Source organism: Larus michahellis, chromosome 8, assembly GCF_964199755.1.
Source record: "Larus michahellis chromosome 8, bLarMic1.1, whole genome shotgun sequence".
Lineage (NCBI taxonomy): Eukaryota > Metazoa > Chordata > Aves > Charadriiformes > Laridae > Larus > Larus michahellis.
The window spans coordinates 24,726,213-24,745,504 of record NC_133903.1 but is presented as its reverse complement, the minus strand read 5'-3'; the positions used below and the strand labels follow the sequence as shown (position 1 = coordinate 24,745,504).

Genomic DNA, 19,292 nt, shown 5'->3' with positions numbered 1-19,292 from the left:
TTTTCCAAATTATCTACTTCGCAGATCCTACTCTGCCACCCAAGTCGATTTCCATGCCGTGGACTAAATCAACCGCACCACATCAAGGTATTTCTGCTTGTCCTACAGCACAATTAAGAGACATCTAAATCAACATGCCCATGCCATTTATTTCTCAGAAACAAAAGGTCAAGTTATCTTCTGAGAACTTTCTTGGTTTGATGAGCAAACAACCGCTGGTAGAATACTCCGTATGGAAGATGTTTCCAAGACTGTGGCCAATACTGCATAGGCTGGTTTTGGACACGTGAAGCCTGGTGCAGAATCCCGTCTTGTTACCTCCCAAAGGCAGTCTTGTGCACTGGTCAGACCTTCAGTGAAGGCTGTAACTGTGCTTTAGGAGAACTTCCCTGCCTGAGGTGGTGGGCCAAGAAAGCCCCCTGCTTGCTTGGTGGCAGCCCGGGAAGGAGCAAGACCGAGCATCTTCTGGATATTCTGCAAAAACAAGAACAGAAGAGCAGGATAGTGTCAGACCACGACAAGGGAAACACCAAAAGAGGAAAAGAAAAATAAATCTCCATTGTCCTTACAAGTACAACCTTCCAAGTAGTTCCAACAGATTCAAGTTCTCACCCACGTAGCCTTACCAGTTTGGCTACTATATATTGGCCCTCTATCCCTATACATTCAAAAAAAGCTTAGCACAGAGCCAGACAATCATCCACAATGGCTACAGTTAGAGCTGGGCCACTCTCCCCCACCTCAGCAAAAGCCTTCGGATCATTTTGGTTGAGGGTTCTTTTCCACCTCCAGCTACACACTATAGAGCCAGCTGGCAAGTACCTCGTTAATGTCTACACACATGAGTTGGTTTAAAAAAAAAAAAAGAAAAATCAACCTACAATAGTCATCTTTGCAATCTAACTGCAGTGCACACACAGCAGCAGGTTCCTAACATCTGCTCACAGGCAGAAACAAAGAAGCTCTCGTTTTTCACAAGTTCCAGAAACCCTTGTTGATGGTGGCCGTAAGAGCCTGAGGATCTGCAAACTGGCGAGGAAGGCTCTCTCCTAATGCAGACGGAATTTGGGTCAGCAACATGGCAACCGGAGTGTGTGCCAAGTTCAACTTAGGAGCTTAGGCACAGAATTAACATGAATGCTAGTCATGCAGACAGAACAATGGTTCAGTGGAGACACGCAGTATAACACGACATACGTAGCAAAACCCAAAACCTGACTACTGAGATGACCTCATCTGCATCTGAGCAGGGTGTTTCAGTGGAAAACAACAAACAAGGAAAGAATTAAGTACCAGAGCCAGGCATTAGCTAAAAATCTCACAGCAGATTATTTAGAAGTTTGATGTTTCTCTTGATTTTTGTGAAATTCCTTTTAAGTTTTGCAACAACGCAACTACAAAGGGCTACCAGTTCTTTCAGTTTCATCCTCCAGTGTAAGCAACTACAGCTTAAGATGCTGCTCGTGCAATGCTGGCAAAATAGGGACATCTGACACAAAGGAAAGAAGAAAACAAATGTCATGTCACCAGCTGACTCCTGGCTATCAAGACAACAAAAGGAGGAAGGAGGATTCTCTTCAAATTTGAGTGTCCTCTCCAAAATAACTGTCAGGATAGGTCAGATAGCAAGGTCATAGAATTCTTGAACTTTTTGATCATGGAAGGAGAACAAATAAACAAAAAATAAAAAGGTACACAAAGCTTCAAAATTCCAGAGTAGCTAAGTTAAAAGAAACTGGAAAACATTTCCTATGGAAAGGAAGGTTTCAGCCCACACAAAAGCATGAAAGTAGCGTACAGGAACACTTGAAAAGGAATTACATCAGCTTTAGTTCATGGCCTACATAGATCACTCACTGGCTGATACACAGGAACTGAATATGTATGAGAGCATTTCACTGTGGGAGACTCCTTCGTGTAGTTCCTCTTCTCAGAGCTTCGTTAGTCAAGAAGCAGACAGAAGCGAGAAGAGAAAACAAGCTAACGGACAGATTCAGCAACACCAGAGGGTGCTGCAGAGTCAGCAGTGGGCAGGATGGCGATCCTACCGGCTTTGTAGTGGCTCACCCATGGAACACAGCATCCATGGAAGCAAAGAAGTGTGCAGTGCCTCCACACTGTTCCTTTAAGTATCAAAAGGAGAACTGTGGTGCTAAAGTTTACTCCATCTGTTTGAACAGTTCCAAGAGGAAGAGAGATGACAGCTTGTCTGTATGTGGATTCAAGAGTACAGTCACTCTCCAGCATTATCCTTTCACTGGAGTCCCCTCCTAGCTGTGGAAGGCAGCTGGCCTCCTGCACTAGCTGTAAATCAAGTTCTGCTGGACAGCAATCCTGAAATCCACACAGCTGGAAACACTGGGGCTTGGGCAAGGTCCAGCAGAAACCTGACCTGTCTGCTGTCCACCACACTGCACAAGGAAGCCTGCAGAGTCTACTTCCGACGTAAGAGACCATCACCTTCAGGAGCAGGGAGGGAAGACTAGAAGACTTAAGGATTCAAATTCCTCATCTGAGCTCTTCTGAGCTCTCCTCAAATGACTGCAGGAAGGACAGGAATTGCTTCTGCTTTTATCTCCAAACCCAGAAGGGACCTCAAAGACAAGGCAGCGAGTGGTTCCTTGCGCCAAGATCAGGCCATGTGGGAAAGTGCATTCCTGGTAGTAGGAATAATTGCTGGCTCCCCTTCCCACTGGGAACACATTTCAGAGAGAAGCAGCCCAATCTGCAGTTCAGGCGTGTGTGAAAAGGAAATGAAGGCCAGCAAACGCCTGAGGAACAGCAGCATATTCCTTTTCACAAAGAGCCCAGGTGAAGGCTGGGAGCTCAGAAACAGGAGTGGGGACAGAGGATGTAACCCTGACACTCTGCCTCCTGCCCAGCCCAGCAGCAGACTTTCCCAGCTGAAACCTAACAGCTCAAGGACCCTTGGAAGGCCTCTCCCAGCAACACTCCCCTCTCCAAACAGGAAGGCAGGAGGAACTAGGGGACAGGATTTACGTGCCAGGGAGAGCTGGGAACAGCGCAAAGGAAGTTACTCACTGCGAGTTGACTATTTCGGGAGATGCTGGCCAGGTCACAGGCAGTGAGCTTCCCAGTGTTTGAAGAGTTTATCACCCCCACATACCTGAGGACCACATGAAGAGACTGCCTGATGCTGCTACTGCCCATCCCACTAATGTCAGTTCAATCACTGTGCAGTTAAGTCTCTCCACCCTCACGTACTCCCCTGCACTTCCCTCCAGGTCACCTTCCTCCCCCCCGCCCCCCCACCCCCAAGTTCCTCTACTTTTAGGCTCCATAGGGACATCTCTCTTCCCTCCCTTTGATCCTTTCACAGGCAGCTCCAGGATTTAAGGGAAAGCTGCGGGATGTATAGTCTCCTGAGTTTGTTCACAACCTGTTCCCCAACTTTTGGTAGACCTCCGCTCCTCCTCCTCTTGTGTTGGCAGCATCAAGCCAGACGCGAACTCCCACATCAGCTCTCCTCCCTTGGGCAAACAGCTGTTTTGAAGCAGACCTGTCAAGATTTCCCCTTTTGCACACAGTGAAACACAAAGGGTCACAAAGCTTTCACCTCCAAGGTCATTGAAAAGCATGGAAGGCAAGACTTTGGCACCATTTTAAGCCCTTAACTACTTTCTTCCCCTCTCCCTGGCCTCTCACAGCCCTTCAAAGTTCTCTCCCCAATGCTGTTATCACCTAAGTTCCTTCAAATAGTAATAAAGCCAAGAGCAGGATGCCAGCAATCACAGCTTTGGTTCCTAGCTGTTGCACAAACTAATGTGGCCGGTATCTGCCCTTCCCTCCATGTAGCAAGGAGGAAAAAACTGAGCTGCCTAACAGCTGGAGAACTGCAGGTCTAGTTAACCACCAGCATGTAGATAAGGCAGTAGCGTGAAGACTGCAATCTAACACTTGAGACAAAAACACCCTTCTCCAAAGCAGTAAAGTAACTTCAGTCCTCCACAGGGCCATCAGCATGAACTCTCAAGCGCAAGGGCAACTTTTTCCCGGAATGTCTCCTGAAAGCCCAACCCACTGCAAACAGCTCAGCATTTCTGCCCAGAGACAGACTGGACCACCACTCAGTTCATGCCATCTACTGATTTCACAATAAGAAACATCAGGAAATGACCAGGACTAGAACTAACCACAGGAATTATATTTTTGGACAAAAAAAAAAAAACAACAACGCATGGAGGATTTTTCAGCAAGGGAGTTCCCCAATCAACCCAACGGGTGCAGAAAAGGCTAGCTGACTTTATTTAGTTTCAGATAATAATCCACAGCATTAGAAAGAAGGGATTTTCCATGTTATAAGTGAGTAACACAGAACAGCACCAGACAAGATTGTCTGAAGGAACAGGTTGCCCAGAGAAGCTGTGGCTGCCCCATCCCTGGAGGTGTTCAAGGCCAGGCTGGATGGGGCTTTGAGCAGCCCGGTCTAGTGGGAGGTGTCCCTGCCCAGGGCAGGGGGGTTGGAACTAGGTGATCTTTAAGGTGCCTTCCAACCTAAACCATTCTATGATCCCAGGAATTCAGGAAGGCGATCCAAAGAGCTAAAAAGGTCTCATTTCCTTCAAAGCAGCAAACACTGCGCCAGTTACTGGGAAGCAAAACAAGTTTTGCCTTGCAGCAAACAGAATGAGGAAGCCTCTGGACTTTGGTCCTCTGAAGCTGGCCCTGCTTGGAGCGAGGGGTGGGCCTGATGACCTCCAGGTGACCCTTTCAACATAGAACTTATTCTACAACTCACTATCTGTTTTCACATAGGTCAAGACACAGATCCATTTCAATACAAGCACCCAATACAGAGGACTATGGAGAATTCAATTCACTCGCATGCACTTTGTGACTAAAGGAACTCTCTATTATTAAGCTCCTCCATCAAGCTCATCCAAACTTCTGACAGCAGCTGGCATAACACGCCACTTCCCTTTGCTGATCTACTTTAAGTCTTTCTAAGTCCCTTGACACCCTTTGAGGAAAAGCAACAAGTCGGTCAAGGAGAAAAGCTGCAAGAATTCAGGAAGTGAATCAAAGAAAAAGGAAATATAAATACATTAGAGAAGATCATTTGCAGCTAGTTGCACCAGCATTCATCCAGCCCCCAGAGACTATTAACTTATCCCCAGCACTCTCTGGGGAAATCTGGAAAACAAAGTAGACTTCTGGTTGCACTGAGAAGGCCCACTTGTCCCCACCGGCCATTCTGCCACTTAAGCTGCTAGTGAACCTTTCTGAACAGGAACTTCCCTTATCCTCACTGATGCTTCTCTTTTGAAAAGATAGGACTAAGTAGCTTTGCCGCAGAGCTACGCGTAGCCTACTCTTGGCTTATTATACCAGACCCCTTTGTGTCGCATCCCTAATGCTAGGAGAGACTTTACATCAAAAGGTAAAATTCTTAAGACTCTGGAAAAAAAAAAGTAAAAATCAGGCAGTTAGCAAAAACAGGAAGGACAAATCCAAAACCAATAGGTTTAACTCATTCCTCACTTTTCTAGCAAATGCATGGACTGATTGAACCTTTATAGAACCTCAAGCCACCAAGAGAGTTCCCCCTGAAGATGCTACACTTCCCTTTTCTCATATTACTGTAAGTCATAATTACTAAGAAGCAGTACTTAGATTGGCTTCTGATGGAGACAATTTCTTGGTATGGCAATCCACAAAGTTATCAGACACAAACACAAGGAAGGAACCCGTTTCTGCCACCTCTGTCCTAGCACCCTGGTGCAAGTCTCCAGTCAAGTCTTCCACACCAGTCCAGGATAGTGGGCATTTTTATGATCCCAACGTAGAATTGCTTTCAACATGAAGCACAGGAATGAAGGCAAACACAGAAATCACAAACAGATTAAAGTTTATACATGCAAAACTGGACAGGAGTAATAAACTCCTCTTTACGGATGGAGAGGTGCTTTCCCTGCTCCAGGCATGCAAGGGACACAGCAATGTACTCACCTGCCTGATCGACATCGTGCAGAGAATGTAGAGGAAGATGAAGGAGCAGTCGGTATAATCCTCACCCAGAAGGTTGCGGTGGGAGAGACCTTGGATGTACGAGAGGGGGATAAACGGAAGCTTTGCCACCACACGGCCATCAAAGCTAGAAAAGAGTGCACTGGGTTACAACTGGGGACAGTAAAAGAGTCTTCAGCTGTAGAAAGAAAATGCAAGCATCTTCGACAAGCCACACAGAAGGCTAAATGGCCATGCTGCCTTCTCCAGCCCATCTCTATATACACTACACCAAGGAGGCTAAATCCACTTCTGCCACAAAGCCCTCCACACCCAGTCATCCACAAGGCAAGTAGGCTTCCCTCAATAACAGTTTTGCCACAGTCAGAGCCAAAGTGTTTCATAGTGATTTAAGTGATCAGCTGGACAAACTGTTGGTTCATAAAGCCTTGGTTGGTGTTTTGCAGTTTACTGGTGCATTTTATTTAAAAGCCAATTTAGCAGATAACTTCCCAGAACACAGTAACACAGTCAGCACTTGAATAAAAGATGGATGACTCTCACCCACTGTATTGCAGTTCATGCAAGAAGATGGGCTCTTTGCTTTAAGCAAAAGAGCATTTTATTTTTTTTTTAAGCTGAGCATAAACCAAAGACGCCTTTTCTTTTCCTAGAGCAACTATACTTCTCAGCACAAGAAAGATGCTTACGAGAGACATCAAAAGAATGCTTTTTAATACCAACAGTCTTCTTTGCATTAGCTCTGAAGATGAAGGCAGTGCAGCGGCATGATGCTACCACATATTCCAAAAGGCCTGTCCTGCTCCTGGAACTCCTCCAGGTCCACATTCCAGGGTATCAGGCAGAGTGTGAATTCTGGCCAGTTCGCAAAGATTTTTCCCAACCTAGACAGTTGGCCCAGTCTTTTGAAGTAAGCGTGTACGATGCCTCATCAGCGTGTGCACATTTGGATGTTATTTTCTCTGCATGTGCTGATTTTCTAACAGGTGTTTCTTGTTTCAAGAGATCCTAAATGAGCGTTCTTTCCTGTGGAGATGCATTCACACAGCTACAGCTCAAACACACGCCAACTTTGTTTACATCTCACAGGCAGTTTGGCAAAAGAGCTAGGAACGGATGTTTATCTCCCCGTAACATCCCCCAGTGGCTTAAAATTCTGCGTTATTCCTGCTGTGAGAGTGACAAGTACTTCAGCAGTAGCACCCTGAGGTACCTGCTTTTAATTCCAGCAGGTTTTCACAGTTATCATTATGGGGTTTTGAAATGCACAACTCACAGAGTAAGACAGAGAACTGATTGCATTAAAAAGTTTCTGACAAGAGAAAATTGAGACACACAGAAGCTAATTCGTCTCCCAGGACAAATCCCATCTGCTTGGAGGCCACAACTGCTACAGATCTTGCTGCCCTAGCATACCTTTTAAGCCACTACAGTCATTCAGCTGCTCATCTTCAGCACAGCATTCTGCTCTTTGGGTTTAAACCAGCCTTCTTGACACTTACATATCCTTCCAGCTGCCCCATTACTACTGACACTCTAAGGAAGAGAGACAGTCATCACTGTCATTTCCATTTCGGCTAAGCTGGCACTTGGCAAAGGTGAGGCGCCCAGCCACAGAGCAGCAGTGTCTGCATAGTACTTGTCCAAAGGGCAGCACATCATGCTACTTCCATGCAATTCCTGCTCCTTTTGTCCCCCGAGAGCGATGAACTCATTCAAGAACAGGAAAGGCAAGCAAGTAAGGCTACAGCCATCGCAGGTGTCAGCCACCCTTTTCCTCTTTTTTGTACCACACCCACAAGAGCCTCCATGGATGACCTGGCAGTAGCAGCTTCCCAGAGGGAGCCTAAGAGCCTCCTGAGTTCATAACTAAAGCACTCTCCTCCCAAGACAAGCAGCTGGTCTTTATGCTATATCAAGAGAATGACAATACGTAAGTGAGAACCAGCTCCATCAAACCATTCTATCAGCTTCCAACAGTGCAAGTATAACCCACCAAAGCTGCCGTATAAATGCACTACCTACCTTGTAGTGAAACCAGGAGCAAAAATTTAACTATCTAGCCCCAAAGGCAAGACAGCCAAATCTTTAGATTTTAATTCAATAGCCTAAGCTATTAGCAAGAAAGCTATTTCTGTTCAAACAATCAGTGAGCTCTATGGATGCTCCTGCTGTTCACGTTCAGATTCCCTCTGAAGAAAAAGATGGCTAAAGGAAAGATATGCCCAAAAGCTTCACGTCAATTCTGTGGCTTATAGTATGGTCTCTGTGGGCAGGAATCCTCAAAAGAGGAACAAGACAAGTGAACTTGGTGGTCTTAAAGGAGAAGAAACCAATGAACTGATTTTTTAGGTTAATATCTACGGAAGGAGGAGCCATGCAGGATTTAACCAAAATCAATTCCTTCCTAGAGCTCTTCATGAACTTACAGTCCTGTAACACTTTTCAGTCACAGCATACTCTGAACTGCCTCTTCCCACTCTAGGAAAGTGGGCAGAGCAGGGCGTTTTTTTAAGTTTGTTTTTCAGTCTGTTTTAGGGGCAGGGGTAGTGGCAGTGTTCGTATTGCACCCAAATAGCTAGGCAAGCAGCTGAAGACCCCAGGTGCAGCACTCCAAGTCCCCCACAGACACTATGCTGCTGGGCACATGACTCACAACACAACTCCATCCCCACACAGGGCTGCAGTTAAATGAGACACCAATGACTCAAGATTGTACCCAAATTTTAAAGTCCTTTAGTGCTGTATTCCTCTGCTCAGTTTCACAGCATTCCAGACAATGCTAGATGCTGAAGTCTGACTAAGCTGAACAAATGAGTCCACACAGTGGCACTTCTGTTTTTATGTTACCCCCTGTTTGCAATTTATCCGCCCACAGATCTGCAGTAAAATAACAATTGACTATATCCTTGGGATTGCCATCACAGAGGCCAAAGGTTTTGGTTCACAAGAAACTTCCTGTCTGCGGGACAAGTATATTGCCCAGATATTAAGCAGCCTCCTGAAGGTTATACTAACCACATTCACATTACCTTCAGTTTTAACAGCCAATGAGTTCACATTTCAAGACCAAATCATGTCTTAAAAGTCAAGCACAGTCTTGCAATTTTGCATGTCTGAAACAAAGCTGTCTAACCACGCAAAACAGTTACACAGTTCCATTTTTTTTTTGTTGGGTATTTTTTTTTTAAATAGACTTATCCCAGGTCATTTCTAAAGCAAAGGAAGATTACAGCCCATGCCTCGACCTGTTAGTGTCTTGACTCTGATCACCCTCAGTAAGGCAAGAACAAACTCCGCAAGTACAGCTCACTTCTAACAGCAAGGGAGCTGACCCAGTTTTGCTTGCAAGAGCATCCTTTGGTCATGCTATTATAGCAAAACCAGGGAAGCCGAAGACCATAGCTGCTTGCCTGACATCTACCAAACTTGCCCTTATCAAGATGTTCCCAGCAGAAGGATATTAGAGTTGAGTCTAGATTGAATGCAATTTGCTCAATTTGATTGCATTCAGCATGCAGTGCTCCCTCTTGAGCAGAACATACACGTGGTGGACAAACAACCACATCTTCATATGAAATATTGATCCATTTTATATAGATTAGTTAGGATGGACTCTGTCACAGTGACACTTCAGGTAATAGAGGGAAGGTAGAGAATGTATTCACCATGAAAATCTAAGAAAAATACAGAAAGTTGATACTTACATGGAGTTAAACATTCCCATCAAGGCAGTGAAGCAGAAGCCAATGGCAAACATGGATTTCATCCGAACCTGCAAGCAGAAAGATCAGAGATAATCAAAACAGGCCTACACTGAGGGACTATGGGCTCACACCCTTAAGAACAGACATTGTACAGCATCACTGGAGTCTAGAAAGAAAAAAGACAACCCAGAAGGCCAAAGAGATTGTAAAAGTGACTGCAGAACTCCAAAAGAGAAGTTTGGTCAACAGCTGGGTACAAAGGCAGCTACAGAGTGGATCACTGACGTGAAGAACTCCTTTGGGGGGCGGCGGGGAAGCGCTCAAGAACTGTCCTGTTACTTTCCACAAGTTGGTGTGTTGTTTTCCTTAAGCCTATACAATCAATCAGCACGGGATCATTATGAAGACAGAACATATAAAAGGAAGTCAGACAAATTAATTCTACTTTGAAAACATCATGGAGACCTACAAAGATGAAAATAGCTAAGGTTGGACATGAGATGAGGGAGTAATTGGTGGAGAACTCCATGGTTCATAGTAAAATCTGTAGCTATTAGAGATAATCCAGAAAGGCCTTTCAGGAGAAAAAGACACTATATCTGCCAATTGACGAAAGTCTTTCTGTTGGAAAGCCGACTGAAATATTCAGCAGTTGGGAACTGGCTTTAATTTTCTTACCATTGACAAGTCTCTGTTGTTATTCTTCAGTTTCTCTTCTTGTCTCTCTGGAAAGACAAAAACAACAACAGTTATAATCAGTTATACCAACCTAGAAACCAGAGTGTTTTCATTTCCAGGAAGACTTAACCTTCTTGGCTCTCCAAACAAATAACACTTCCAAAACCAACTCCAGCTCTCTATGCCAGACAGTAGAAAGTGAAAAACCGTACATAGCCAACTGCTTCTCCATCACAGCAACATGCAGCAAAGCAGGCACAAAAGAGGAGGAGGCTAGAATCACACATTCAGCACTTTTGAAAGAACTGCACAGAATGTCAAATTTGCTAACTCAACCAACTAACACAGCAGCACGAACAATGTTGCCAGAAAACAGAGACAGTGCCTCTGTATCACACTTCCAAAAGACAGCAGTCTCAATTTGCTGCATCCCAGGGTCACCATTATATATACTTTATATAAGAAAGGATTTCATTCTGGAGGTATCAGAAGGGACTCTGAAACCATACACAGAACCGGGAGCTGCACCTCAGCAAGACTAACATCCTGCTGGTCTTAGTGATGAATTTTGGACCCTTGTCACACCTAAAAGATTCTCCAAAGAGGAAAGATATTTTCTACATGAATTTCAGTAAGCCGTGTATTAGCATGCTTTGCAGAGAATAGTATAAAATACTACTTTGGAAGTTTAGTCTGTCCTGAAGTCACCACAAATTTCAAAAGATGCCCAGCTTCCTGGGAGGGCATTTTCCATGCCCCACATTGGGTGCTCTGGCCTCCAGTATTATCCATCACTTGTCACATTTCTTGTCCCACATTCCCATCATCCCTTGCCCACTGTACTCGTCTCAGACTGAGGAACCAGAGGGGCAGCAGCCAGGGTTCAGAAGCAACACCTAGCTGAAGTAAAGATGGGGAGGATGAAGAAATATCCAAAGTGTGAGGGAAGAGAGGGTGGGATGCAGAAGAACTGTCAAGGGCTATGCAAGATGCGAGGTGTCCAATGGACCCCTGATGAAGTTTCAGTACAGGAAGCCCACAGCACTGAACCTCAACAGTTACCTTTCAAGCCCAAATTGAAAGCCACTAAACACAGGGACTCTCAGTAAGTGTTATGCAAAGAAATAGCAACACCCCTATCCAATTTATTAGAATATTCATGGATATTTTCAACTGCTCCTAACTACAAACCATCCCCTCTGGCAGGAACTTTCCAGACACCTGCTTCCTGACCCAGGTGGAGAGTTTTGTTCTGGGACATTTCAGCAACCACAGGCCAACTCTTTAGGAATCACATTTGGCACAAATACTTGTTTTTTCCCTCCGATACATAACTAACCATCTATTTACACGGGCTAAAGGTTACATAGGGATAAAGAATACAGCCTCAATCCCCTGATACACCTAACCTGTTTCTCACCCATTTCTACAAATTCAAGACAAACAGGCTCTGGGTGTCCTACCACCTCACGTAAATGGTCTATTCCTGCCCAAGTCATACAAAAGCAGCATTTAAGTACTTTGCTATACAGCTGAGTAGAGGCACAGAGAAAGAGGACCGGGTCAACAAGCAGCACCCTGGTGTCCAAAGTCATCTCATTCTGCTCACTGGAACACAAACCACGACAATACAGTGATACAGCAATAATATTATTTGCCAGCATTAGGTTTTTTTTGTTTGGTTTTGTTGTCTACCCAGCACCTGTGTGGACTCCTAGGAACGTCACTGTCTTTTCTTCTAGGGCCAAATGGATGCAGAAAGGAGTAGCAAAGTTTAAGCTAACAAATGCACTCTAAGTTGAAATGACAGAAGGCTGTAGCATGATGTTAAAGGTGTCCTGTTCCAGCAGTGTGAAAGGTGATTTAGACACAACGTGACTGAAGTTGGTTCGTTTTACACTTAAAAATAAGAAGTTTGATAAGTAGGAAACACCAAATTAAGCCTTCCCATGCAACTTTCACCTTACCACCTTGTGCGTGTGCATAATTCATCCCTTACGTAACCAAGTAATGTCATACACCTCCTGCCTTATTCTGTGCACAAAACAGATGGCAACTGAGGCAGGTCTGTACCATGACTGTGACTTATCTGTAAAGACTAAGCTGCTTTTTTTTTTTTTAAACTAGAATGGTAGAATTTAAAGGCACTCCAGCACAAGTAAATTTGCTGCTACTACAATGCTACATCTTGCAGAATGATCTGACATCCAGTAAGTTACTTGGATCGGAGATTTCAAAAGCAGTTAACAGCTGTGAGTCATTTACTGGATGTCCAGCTTGACATTTAGGGACGAATTTTTCAAAAACACTAAGAATTCAGCTTCGCCTGAAAACAAATGAGACACTGAAGTTATGCAGCACTTGCAAAAAAAAAAGTCTCGGTATCTCAGGCTTGGCCAGCAAGCATCACAGCAAACAAAATCAGTGGTCATTTCCTAAGTTCTGTTCTTAGTCCCTTTGTGCTTTGTTTTTCATTTGCAAAACAAGATTATTTCAGCGTTAAAAAAAAATTGGTGGAGCATCTGAATTCCTCAGATTCTACTGTTTATTAGTTTAGTCCAAGCACAAGTAAAATATTCTCTGCTAGGAACATAGCATGGATAGCACCCTGCAAAAAAGTCATTGCTACACATTTAAAAGTGACCATATGTAACAGCACACAACATTAAAAAGTTGCCTTATCCATTAAGCAGTATTCATCCCATGAGTGGATTATTCAAGACTAAGAACAGAAAATGCACAAGAGGAAGAATTTTAGCTCCTGTCCCTTCAAGAGTCTAGCGATAACAGGTTTTATACCTAGGAAGAACTGTTTGAAGATATGTTTATAATTATTCCCAAGCTTTGTACAGATCAAATGACTAATCCAGCTACCTGGTGTTACAGAGGAATGAGGAAACCAACTCCCAGGAGCTCTCAGAAGTGTTCCTGCCACAATTTCTGTAATAATTTAACTGAGCTTTGCTGCACGTTTTAGAGTCCTGCAGAAAATAGAACTTTCTAAAGCTCATGTCCATTAAACATCTACCACATTGCTCTTGCGTAGTTCAGTACTTAAAAGAGTACTCTACTCCGAGACTTAAGTTTATTGACAATGAAAAAGAATGGAAAAATAAATCACTACCTAAAATTATGCAAAACTAATTTATCAAACTTGAAATAAATCTAAGCGTAGTTACAGTTAACATGCAAACACCTTCAGCTCTGAAGTGTTTAAATGAGGAAAAAAATAAAAAAAGTCACAATCATACAGTCATCTAGCTATTGCAAGCTGACAGTGCACTGCAACAAAGAGCTTTGACAACAGAAGTTAATAAGTCATGCATATAAAGGCTCAAATCAGAGATAAAAGCAACCAGTTCAACAAGAAGTGCTGCTCAGCTCAGTGATGCTGCCCTTCTCTGCATTTGACTAAAGCCAACAGGAGGCTAGATGTCTCCCGACTTGGAAGAGAAAGGCAAAAGTGTTCATATTCCAATCTTCAGGCCAAGAACCAGCTCTAGTACCACTTTAAATAAATAGTTTTGAAAGGAAGGAAAGGATAATTGCTTCCATGAGTGACTTCTCAAGTCTCCCCCCCGTTCTTGGGGCACCGCACTCCTCTCCCATGCTTACCTATTTTCTTTTTCTGCTGTCGGCCTGCTGATTCAGTTATTGTTTCCTTCTTCTTTTCCACTGCCAAGTGAAAAAAAGAGATGTTCTATCATTTCTGCATACCACCACCCCTTTTTCATACACCAAACCAACCACTTTATTCCTTTAGAGAACAGGGTCACAGAAGTAAGCTAGAACATACTGAGAATCAACAGCTTTTAAACCACCAAGGCTGGCTCCACCAAACACTTAGAAATAATTTTAAAAGTTCAAAACCCTGGATGAGACATCAGAAAACAGTTAATTTTCAACTCTGACAAGAGCCCATTACATTGTTAACTGAGCAGTCTGGGGTCAATTTTGGCTCAAGTGACCCTTGCTGATTTGTCATTAGTACTTTTGATTCAGCAAGTGTGATGAAAAGAGCTTTGTGGCAAGCTCTGCTCCCGATTATCTGCAGTGGGAAGCAGAATACAGGAAAGCCTGTGTTCTCGTACATCCCTTCTTCACAGGCAGGCATTCTCAGGGGAAATGCTGTCCAAGCAGTCGGTCACAGCCTCTCCATTCTTCAATTAATTAGTACTGAAGCATTTCCAATATTTTAAAGTGGGAGCCTAAGCAAAAAGTTCCTAAAACCCCAAATCAGACACTCACCAAGCATCTGCAAGCAACTAGCAAAAAAGGCTAACATAAAGCCAGCATAGTGAACTTATAACACGATAAGTGGGCTGCTCATCTGCTGACAGCAAGAAGGGCTTTTCCAGGAAGTAAGAGACATTTTAAATTAAGATCTATAAGAAGAGTACTACAAGAAGTGAGGATGCGAAGGCATGGCTATGGTCTAACAACAGAGCGCAGCCCTTTCTAACTCTAAAGTCTATGTATCTGCAACACATCTACTCTACCAATGAACAGACTTGGCTCCTTGTTAGCTCACAGAATCAGCTTAGAGACCTGAGCATTAGGATTTTTCTCCCATATGAAGTATTAACTCAGCACAGACCTTCTAGCCTTGATTTCATAGCACAGGAAAACTAAAGACAGACAGCCTTCCAAGTCAGGCAAGGATTTGTAGTGCTGCCTTCCAAAATGCCTGTGATACGCGAGTCAGTCACAACTTCCAAGAAAACCACAGTAGCCCAGACAAAATACCTAAACATCACTTCTTCTGTGGTAAAACATAGTAAGACACAATTGGTTCTTTCCAAAGAACAAGCATATCTGTGATGGGCAGGCTAGCACAAGGGGGATAAAACAGGGAAGTCTACTCAGAGGGAATGCCGGAGAGGTGCCAGATGACTCAACACACCCAATGCTCACAGAATACTCTCTCCATAATCTTCCTTATGCCAAATCCAGCTGGGGCATCCCAATCAGTCCATCCCAAACCTAGTCCTCATAATTCCATGGCCCCCAACTCTAAACCCAAGTGGAGAACACTGACTCTTTTCAGGCCTACCTATTGCTCTCAGCCGTAACATGTGGGCTCCTGTAGACCCCACTTTCACTCTAGACAGTGCTATTGAGCCTTATGCCAACCCTGAGGAATTCTACAGCCCTAATTCACTTATGTTTCAAACAGAAAAAGTAACTGCCAGGCAGTCCCGCAGCAAGCCTGTCCATGGGAACATACACGACAACACAGAAGGAATTCTAGAGATAGTCTTCAGCCTTGCAAATTTAACACTACATTTACCTTAGAACGCTTACTATAATCTCTGTAGCAGTGTTAGACAATGCTGTGCCTCTCAACAGAAAGGAGAGGACAGGAAGAGATGAAACTAAGGACTGAGAGGAACAATGTCTGCTCAAGCACACTACTTGGACCGTTTGTTTTTGCAAATCCTAAAGACTGCTAGGACTCACGGGAGAGCTTAAAGATCTCAAATGTGTTTTTTCCTGTTTCAGATGTGCTAGATAACAGTTGAAAGGTGTGGCTCAAGTGGTCTACTTTGCAAATTGTCTGTAAGCCAGCCATCAGGTCAGCCAGCTGGCTTTAGCACAGGAGGGGGGAAAAAACCGCACAAAAAGCAAAGCTGAATTTTTAGTGACTCCTTATTCTGTTTCACTTTTTTTTTTTGTTGGGGATTGGGGAATCAAACAAGGAGGTTAGAAACTAATTGAGATGCATGAACCTCACATCTTTTCCTTCACAGATTATAGCCTAGATATCAGGAGAGCTATAAAAAAAAAAAGAAAGAGCATTGAACTCATAAAGCAATCATTAAGCCCCAGAGATTAAGCCCTGCTAACTGCTCTCAGAGCTCCACAGCACAAACACACTAGAACATTAACTTTTCAGCTGGGTTTCAACTACTTCTCTAACTTGGTCTTCTGGGGCTAATTCTACCTTACACATTTTTGTCAACCAAGTGGGATTAAAGTGAGGCAGGCAGAGATGCAATCCCCATCTGATACTGCTCTGATGACAAAAGCCCCTAATTTAGGAGCTATGACACAAGCATGACTATACTTCAGTTCTTCAGTTTATTTTGCCCAGGGGAAGGCTGGAATAAACTAGACTGGAAACTGCATGCTTTGATAATATTGTTCTCTCACACACTAAGAGCGCTGACATCATGGTGAAATATTTTTAAGGTAAAACCAGTTCAGGTTTGGCTCCAGTTGCTGTGTGCTGTCTCTTACTGCTGCAACTTGGGTAGGGTACATACAATTGTCAGCTGAATTTCTCCTCTGCTCCTTGCCTTCTAATACAGACAGGTCCATTGAAACACTCCACCTCAGAACCCCTGTTTACCATTCCTCTTAATATCCGATGCATACCTTCTGACTGCTCACCTCTTCTCCCTTTTCCCTTCCTCCCTCCTTTGTTTAACCCCTCCCAGACCTCTCAGATCTCCTCTCTATGGAAGTAACCTGGGTGGGTTTTTTGTTTGTGTTTTTTTTTTTTTTTTTTTTTACAGTCAATTCTATTTGTTTCTGGTTTACGCTAGTCTAATTTATTTTCATATCAGCTGATAGCTCAGACCTTTCTATCATGTCTTTATTCATCCCCCACCATTAATCATCACTTACTCTTTACATATTATGCTTTCCTCTCAAGGTATTCACTACTCAACCCTAGTTCTTTCTTACTGCAGATCTTAAATTCTCCATTGCCCTTGAAAAGCAGAAACTGCATCTTTGAACTTATTTCAGGCATCTAAAGGAATCTACATATACAGACACTGCCTACTTATGTTCAGAAAAAAAAGATGCCAGTACTGATCTCTTACTCCCTCCTGTCCTCCATCAAGAGGAGGGGCAATTCGCAATTCAAACAACGCAACAGGTTTTTGTACTAACCTTCCCTGCAGCAAAAGACAAGAATTAAGGACAGAACTAAGTCCTGTCAGTATGAATTCGTATAACTTGTAAAATTAGGCTCCTATGAAATCCAAGCTGAAGAAAGCTCTCCCCCTTAGCAGAAGTAGTAGCAGGAATTTCCCAGAGCATTGACTGTATTCCATTTGACATCTGCTAAAGCAGGATGTAACAGGAGCAGCAAGACACATTCTCTAATGCCTGAAAGGTACTTACATTTTTTGCTCTGTTTTTCCACTTCAGCCTTTAATCTCTTGTATTTGTCTGTTCGGTATACCAGCACCCAAGTTATACCTGAAACAAATATTCAGCAAGTAACTAGCTAGATATGTCAAGACCTCTTGCAATAACAGGGATACAAATTAGCAAATACATATGCAAAATACACACATTGTGTCTACAAAACCACATTATAATATAGCAAAAGTACCACAAATTACCAGAAAGCTGTATCATCACTTTCTTTCAATTCCCTTCTCAAGTTCCATGTACCAATAGGGCCTATAAAATGAGCGTCTTCAGAAGTTACTGGCTATCTTACTAAGCATTACTGTTTTGTGGGACTCATTCAGATCCTTCATGCTCATATTGACCAGCTGTTGCTCACCTTAAAACCAGGAGTTCATTAAGGCAACCAACATCTTTGTGTTCTGCATTTTCATAGCACCTAATTAAGGCCTGAGGAATAATTCCTGCTCCTACCAGGACCTGCCCATTAGTAGAAGGACATTTTGAAAAGGCAAATAGAGATATTAGGCTAGAAGAGACATCAAGAAATTCTCCAGTCTAAGTCCTTGCACTCAAGCATGATCAAAACAAGTTGTGCAGAACCAGTTGTTTGCGAACAGTTTATTCTGAGCTCCTACACAAAGCTTTTGGTCTTTTTCTTGTCTTTGGTTTGACAACAGATTCTGAGACCCAGGGATCACCAGCTGCAGAGAAGGAAATCCTGTAGATGCTTCTGAGGTCAACACAGCTTTGCGCTGTGAAAGGCAACAGGTGTGTACACCATCTAACCCCAAATGCAATGCAGTAGGGGCTCCTAAAAAGCAAATATATTCTACCTGGGACCCTTCCTGCCCTTGTATGCCCAAAGACAGTGTCTTGGGGCTCTGGTACAAAGGAGACTTTGGGTTATAGCTCAGTGCCAGGAGAGAAGTCTGGCAACTACTCCAAAAGGTATCTATCCAACCTGTCTTTAAAAGTTACACCTATTTCAACACCTTACCATTTAAAAAGCCTTTTCAGGCAACCAATCTAAGTCACCATCATTGCAAGCTCAGGATATTTCTTCACATCCTTCCCACAAGAGCTACAGAAACCACCAGTGTTCGCTTTCAGGCACACTGAAAGCCACCAGCCCATCCTCCCGTAGCCTTCCGCCTTCTAGCTCAAACAAACCCAGTTCCCACCACTTCACACCAGAGCTCAGTTTTGCTCGAGAGTTATTCACTGCTGTCCTCCAGGGTGCCTACACCGGCCTTCCAAGAGCCAGGCCCCAGGTGGCCTCGTGTAACTGAACCCTCACTGTCCTGCTCTTCCTCCGCCCACCCTCCCCAATGACCCCAATCCCACCCTTTAACCCGCTCCCTCCCGGCCCTCAGGGGCGGCGCGGCACAGGCAAGGAGCAGCCTCCTACCAGCCCCATCCCGGCCGGTCCTGACCCGGGGGTGCCCTCCGCGGGAAGCACAGGGAGGGCCCTCCCCGTGCCTCCCGCGAAGAACCGACTTCAGGACCGACTCCAAGGCCTCTCCGCTCCACCAGAGCCCAGCCGGGACAGGCCCCACCGACCTGCTGAGGGTGCGGGGGAACGCCGCAACCCGCCCGCGGCAGCCCGGCACTCACCCTCGGCCAGCAGTGCGGTGCAGACGGAGATGAAGACGATAAGGAGGGTATCAGCGAACATGGTGCTCATGGTGATGACACCCCCACCCACCCCCTCCTTACCCCAGTAACGCCGCCGCGCTCCCGGAAATAGACCCCGCTACCCGGAAGCTACCT

General features: G+C 44.3%; 1 protein-coding gene across 1 annotated transcript; it reads right to left on the bottom strand.

Annotated features, from left to right (window-relative positions):
* Positions 1 to 129: 129 nt before the first annotated feature.
* On the bottom strand, positions 130 to 19,292 carry TMCO1 (transmembrane and coiled-coil domains 1). The gene is made up of 7 exons (XM_074596600.1): positions 19,137 to 19,292; positions 17,508 to 17,585; positions 13,989 to 14,048; positions 10,374 to 10,420; positions 9,696 to 9,763; positions 5,971 to 6,115; positions 130 to 474 (listed from the first exon to the last, which is right to left on the bottom strand). The coding sequence occupies exons 1-7, from the start codon at positions 19,204 to 19,206 to the stop codon at positions 376 to 378; spliced, it is 567 nt and encodes a 188-aa protein (XP_074452701.1). The 5' UTR covers positions 19,207 to 19,292; the 3' UTR covers positions 130 to 375.

Bases quoted from the DNA above. Each gene is read 5' to 3' on its own strand.
- TMCO1 (XM_074596600.1), bottom strand. From the start codon at position 19,206: ATGAGCACCATGTTCGCTGATACCCTCCTTATCGTCTTCATCTCCGTC. The intron at 14,049-17,507 runs GTAAGTACCTTT...TTCACTTGGCAG, and splicing joins GGAAAAACAGAGCAAAAAAT to TGGAAAAGAAGAAGGAAACA. The intron at 475-5,970 runs GTGAGTACATTG...TTGTTTTTGCAG, and splicing joins GCACGATGTCGATCAGGCAG to AATATCCAGAAGATGCTCGG.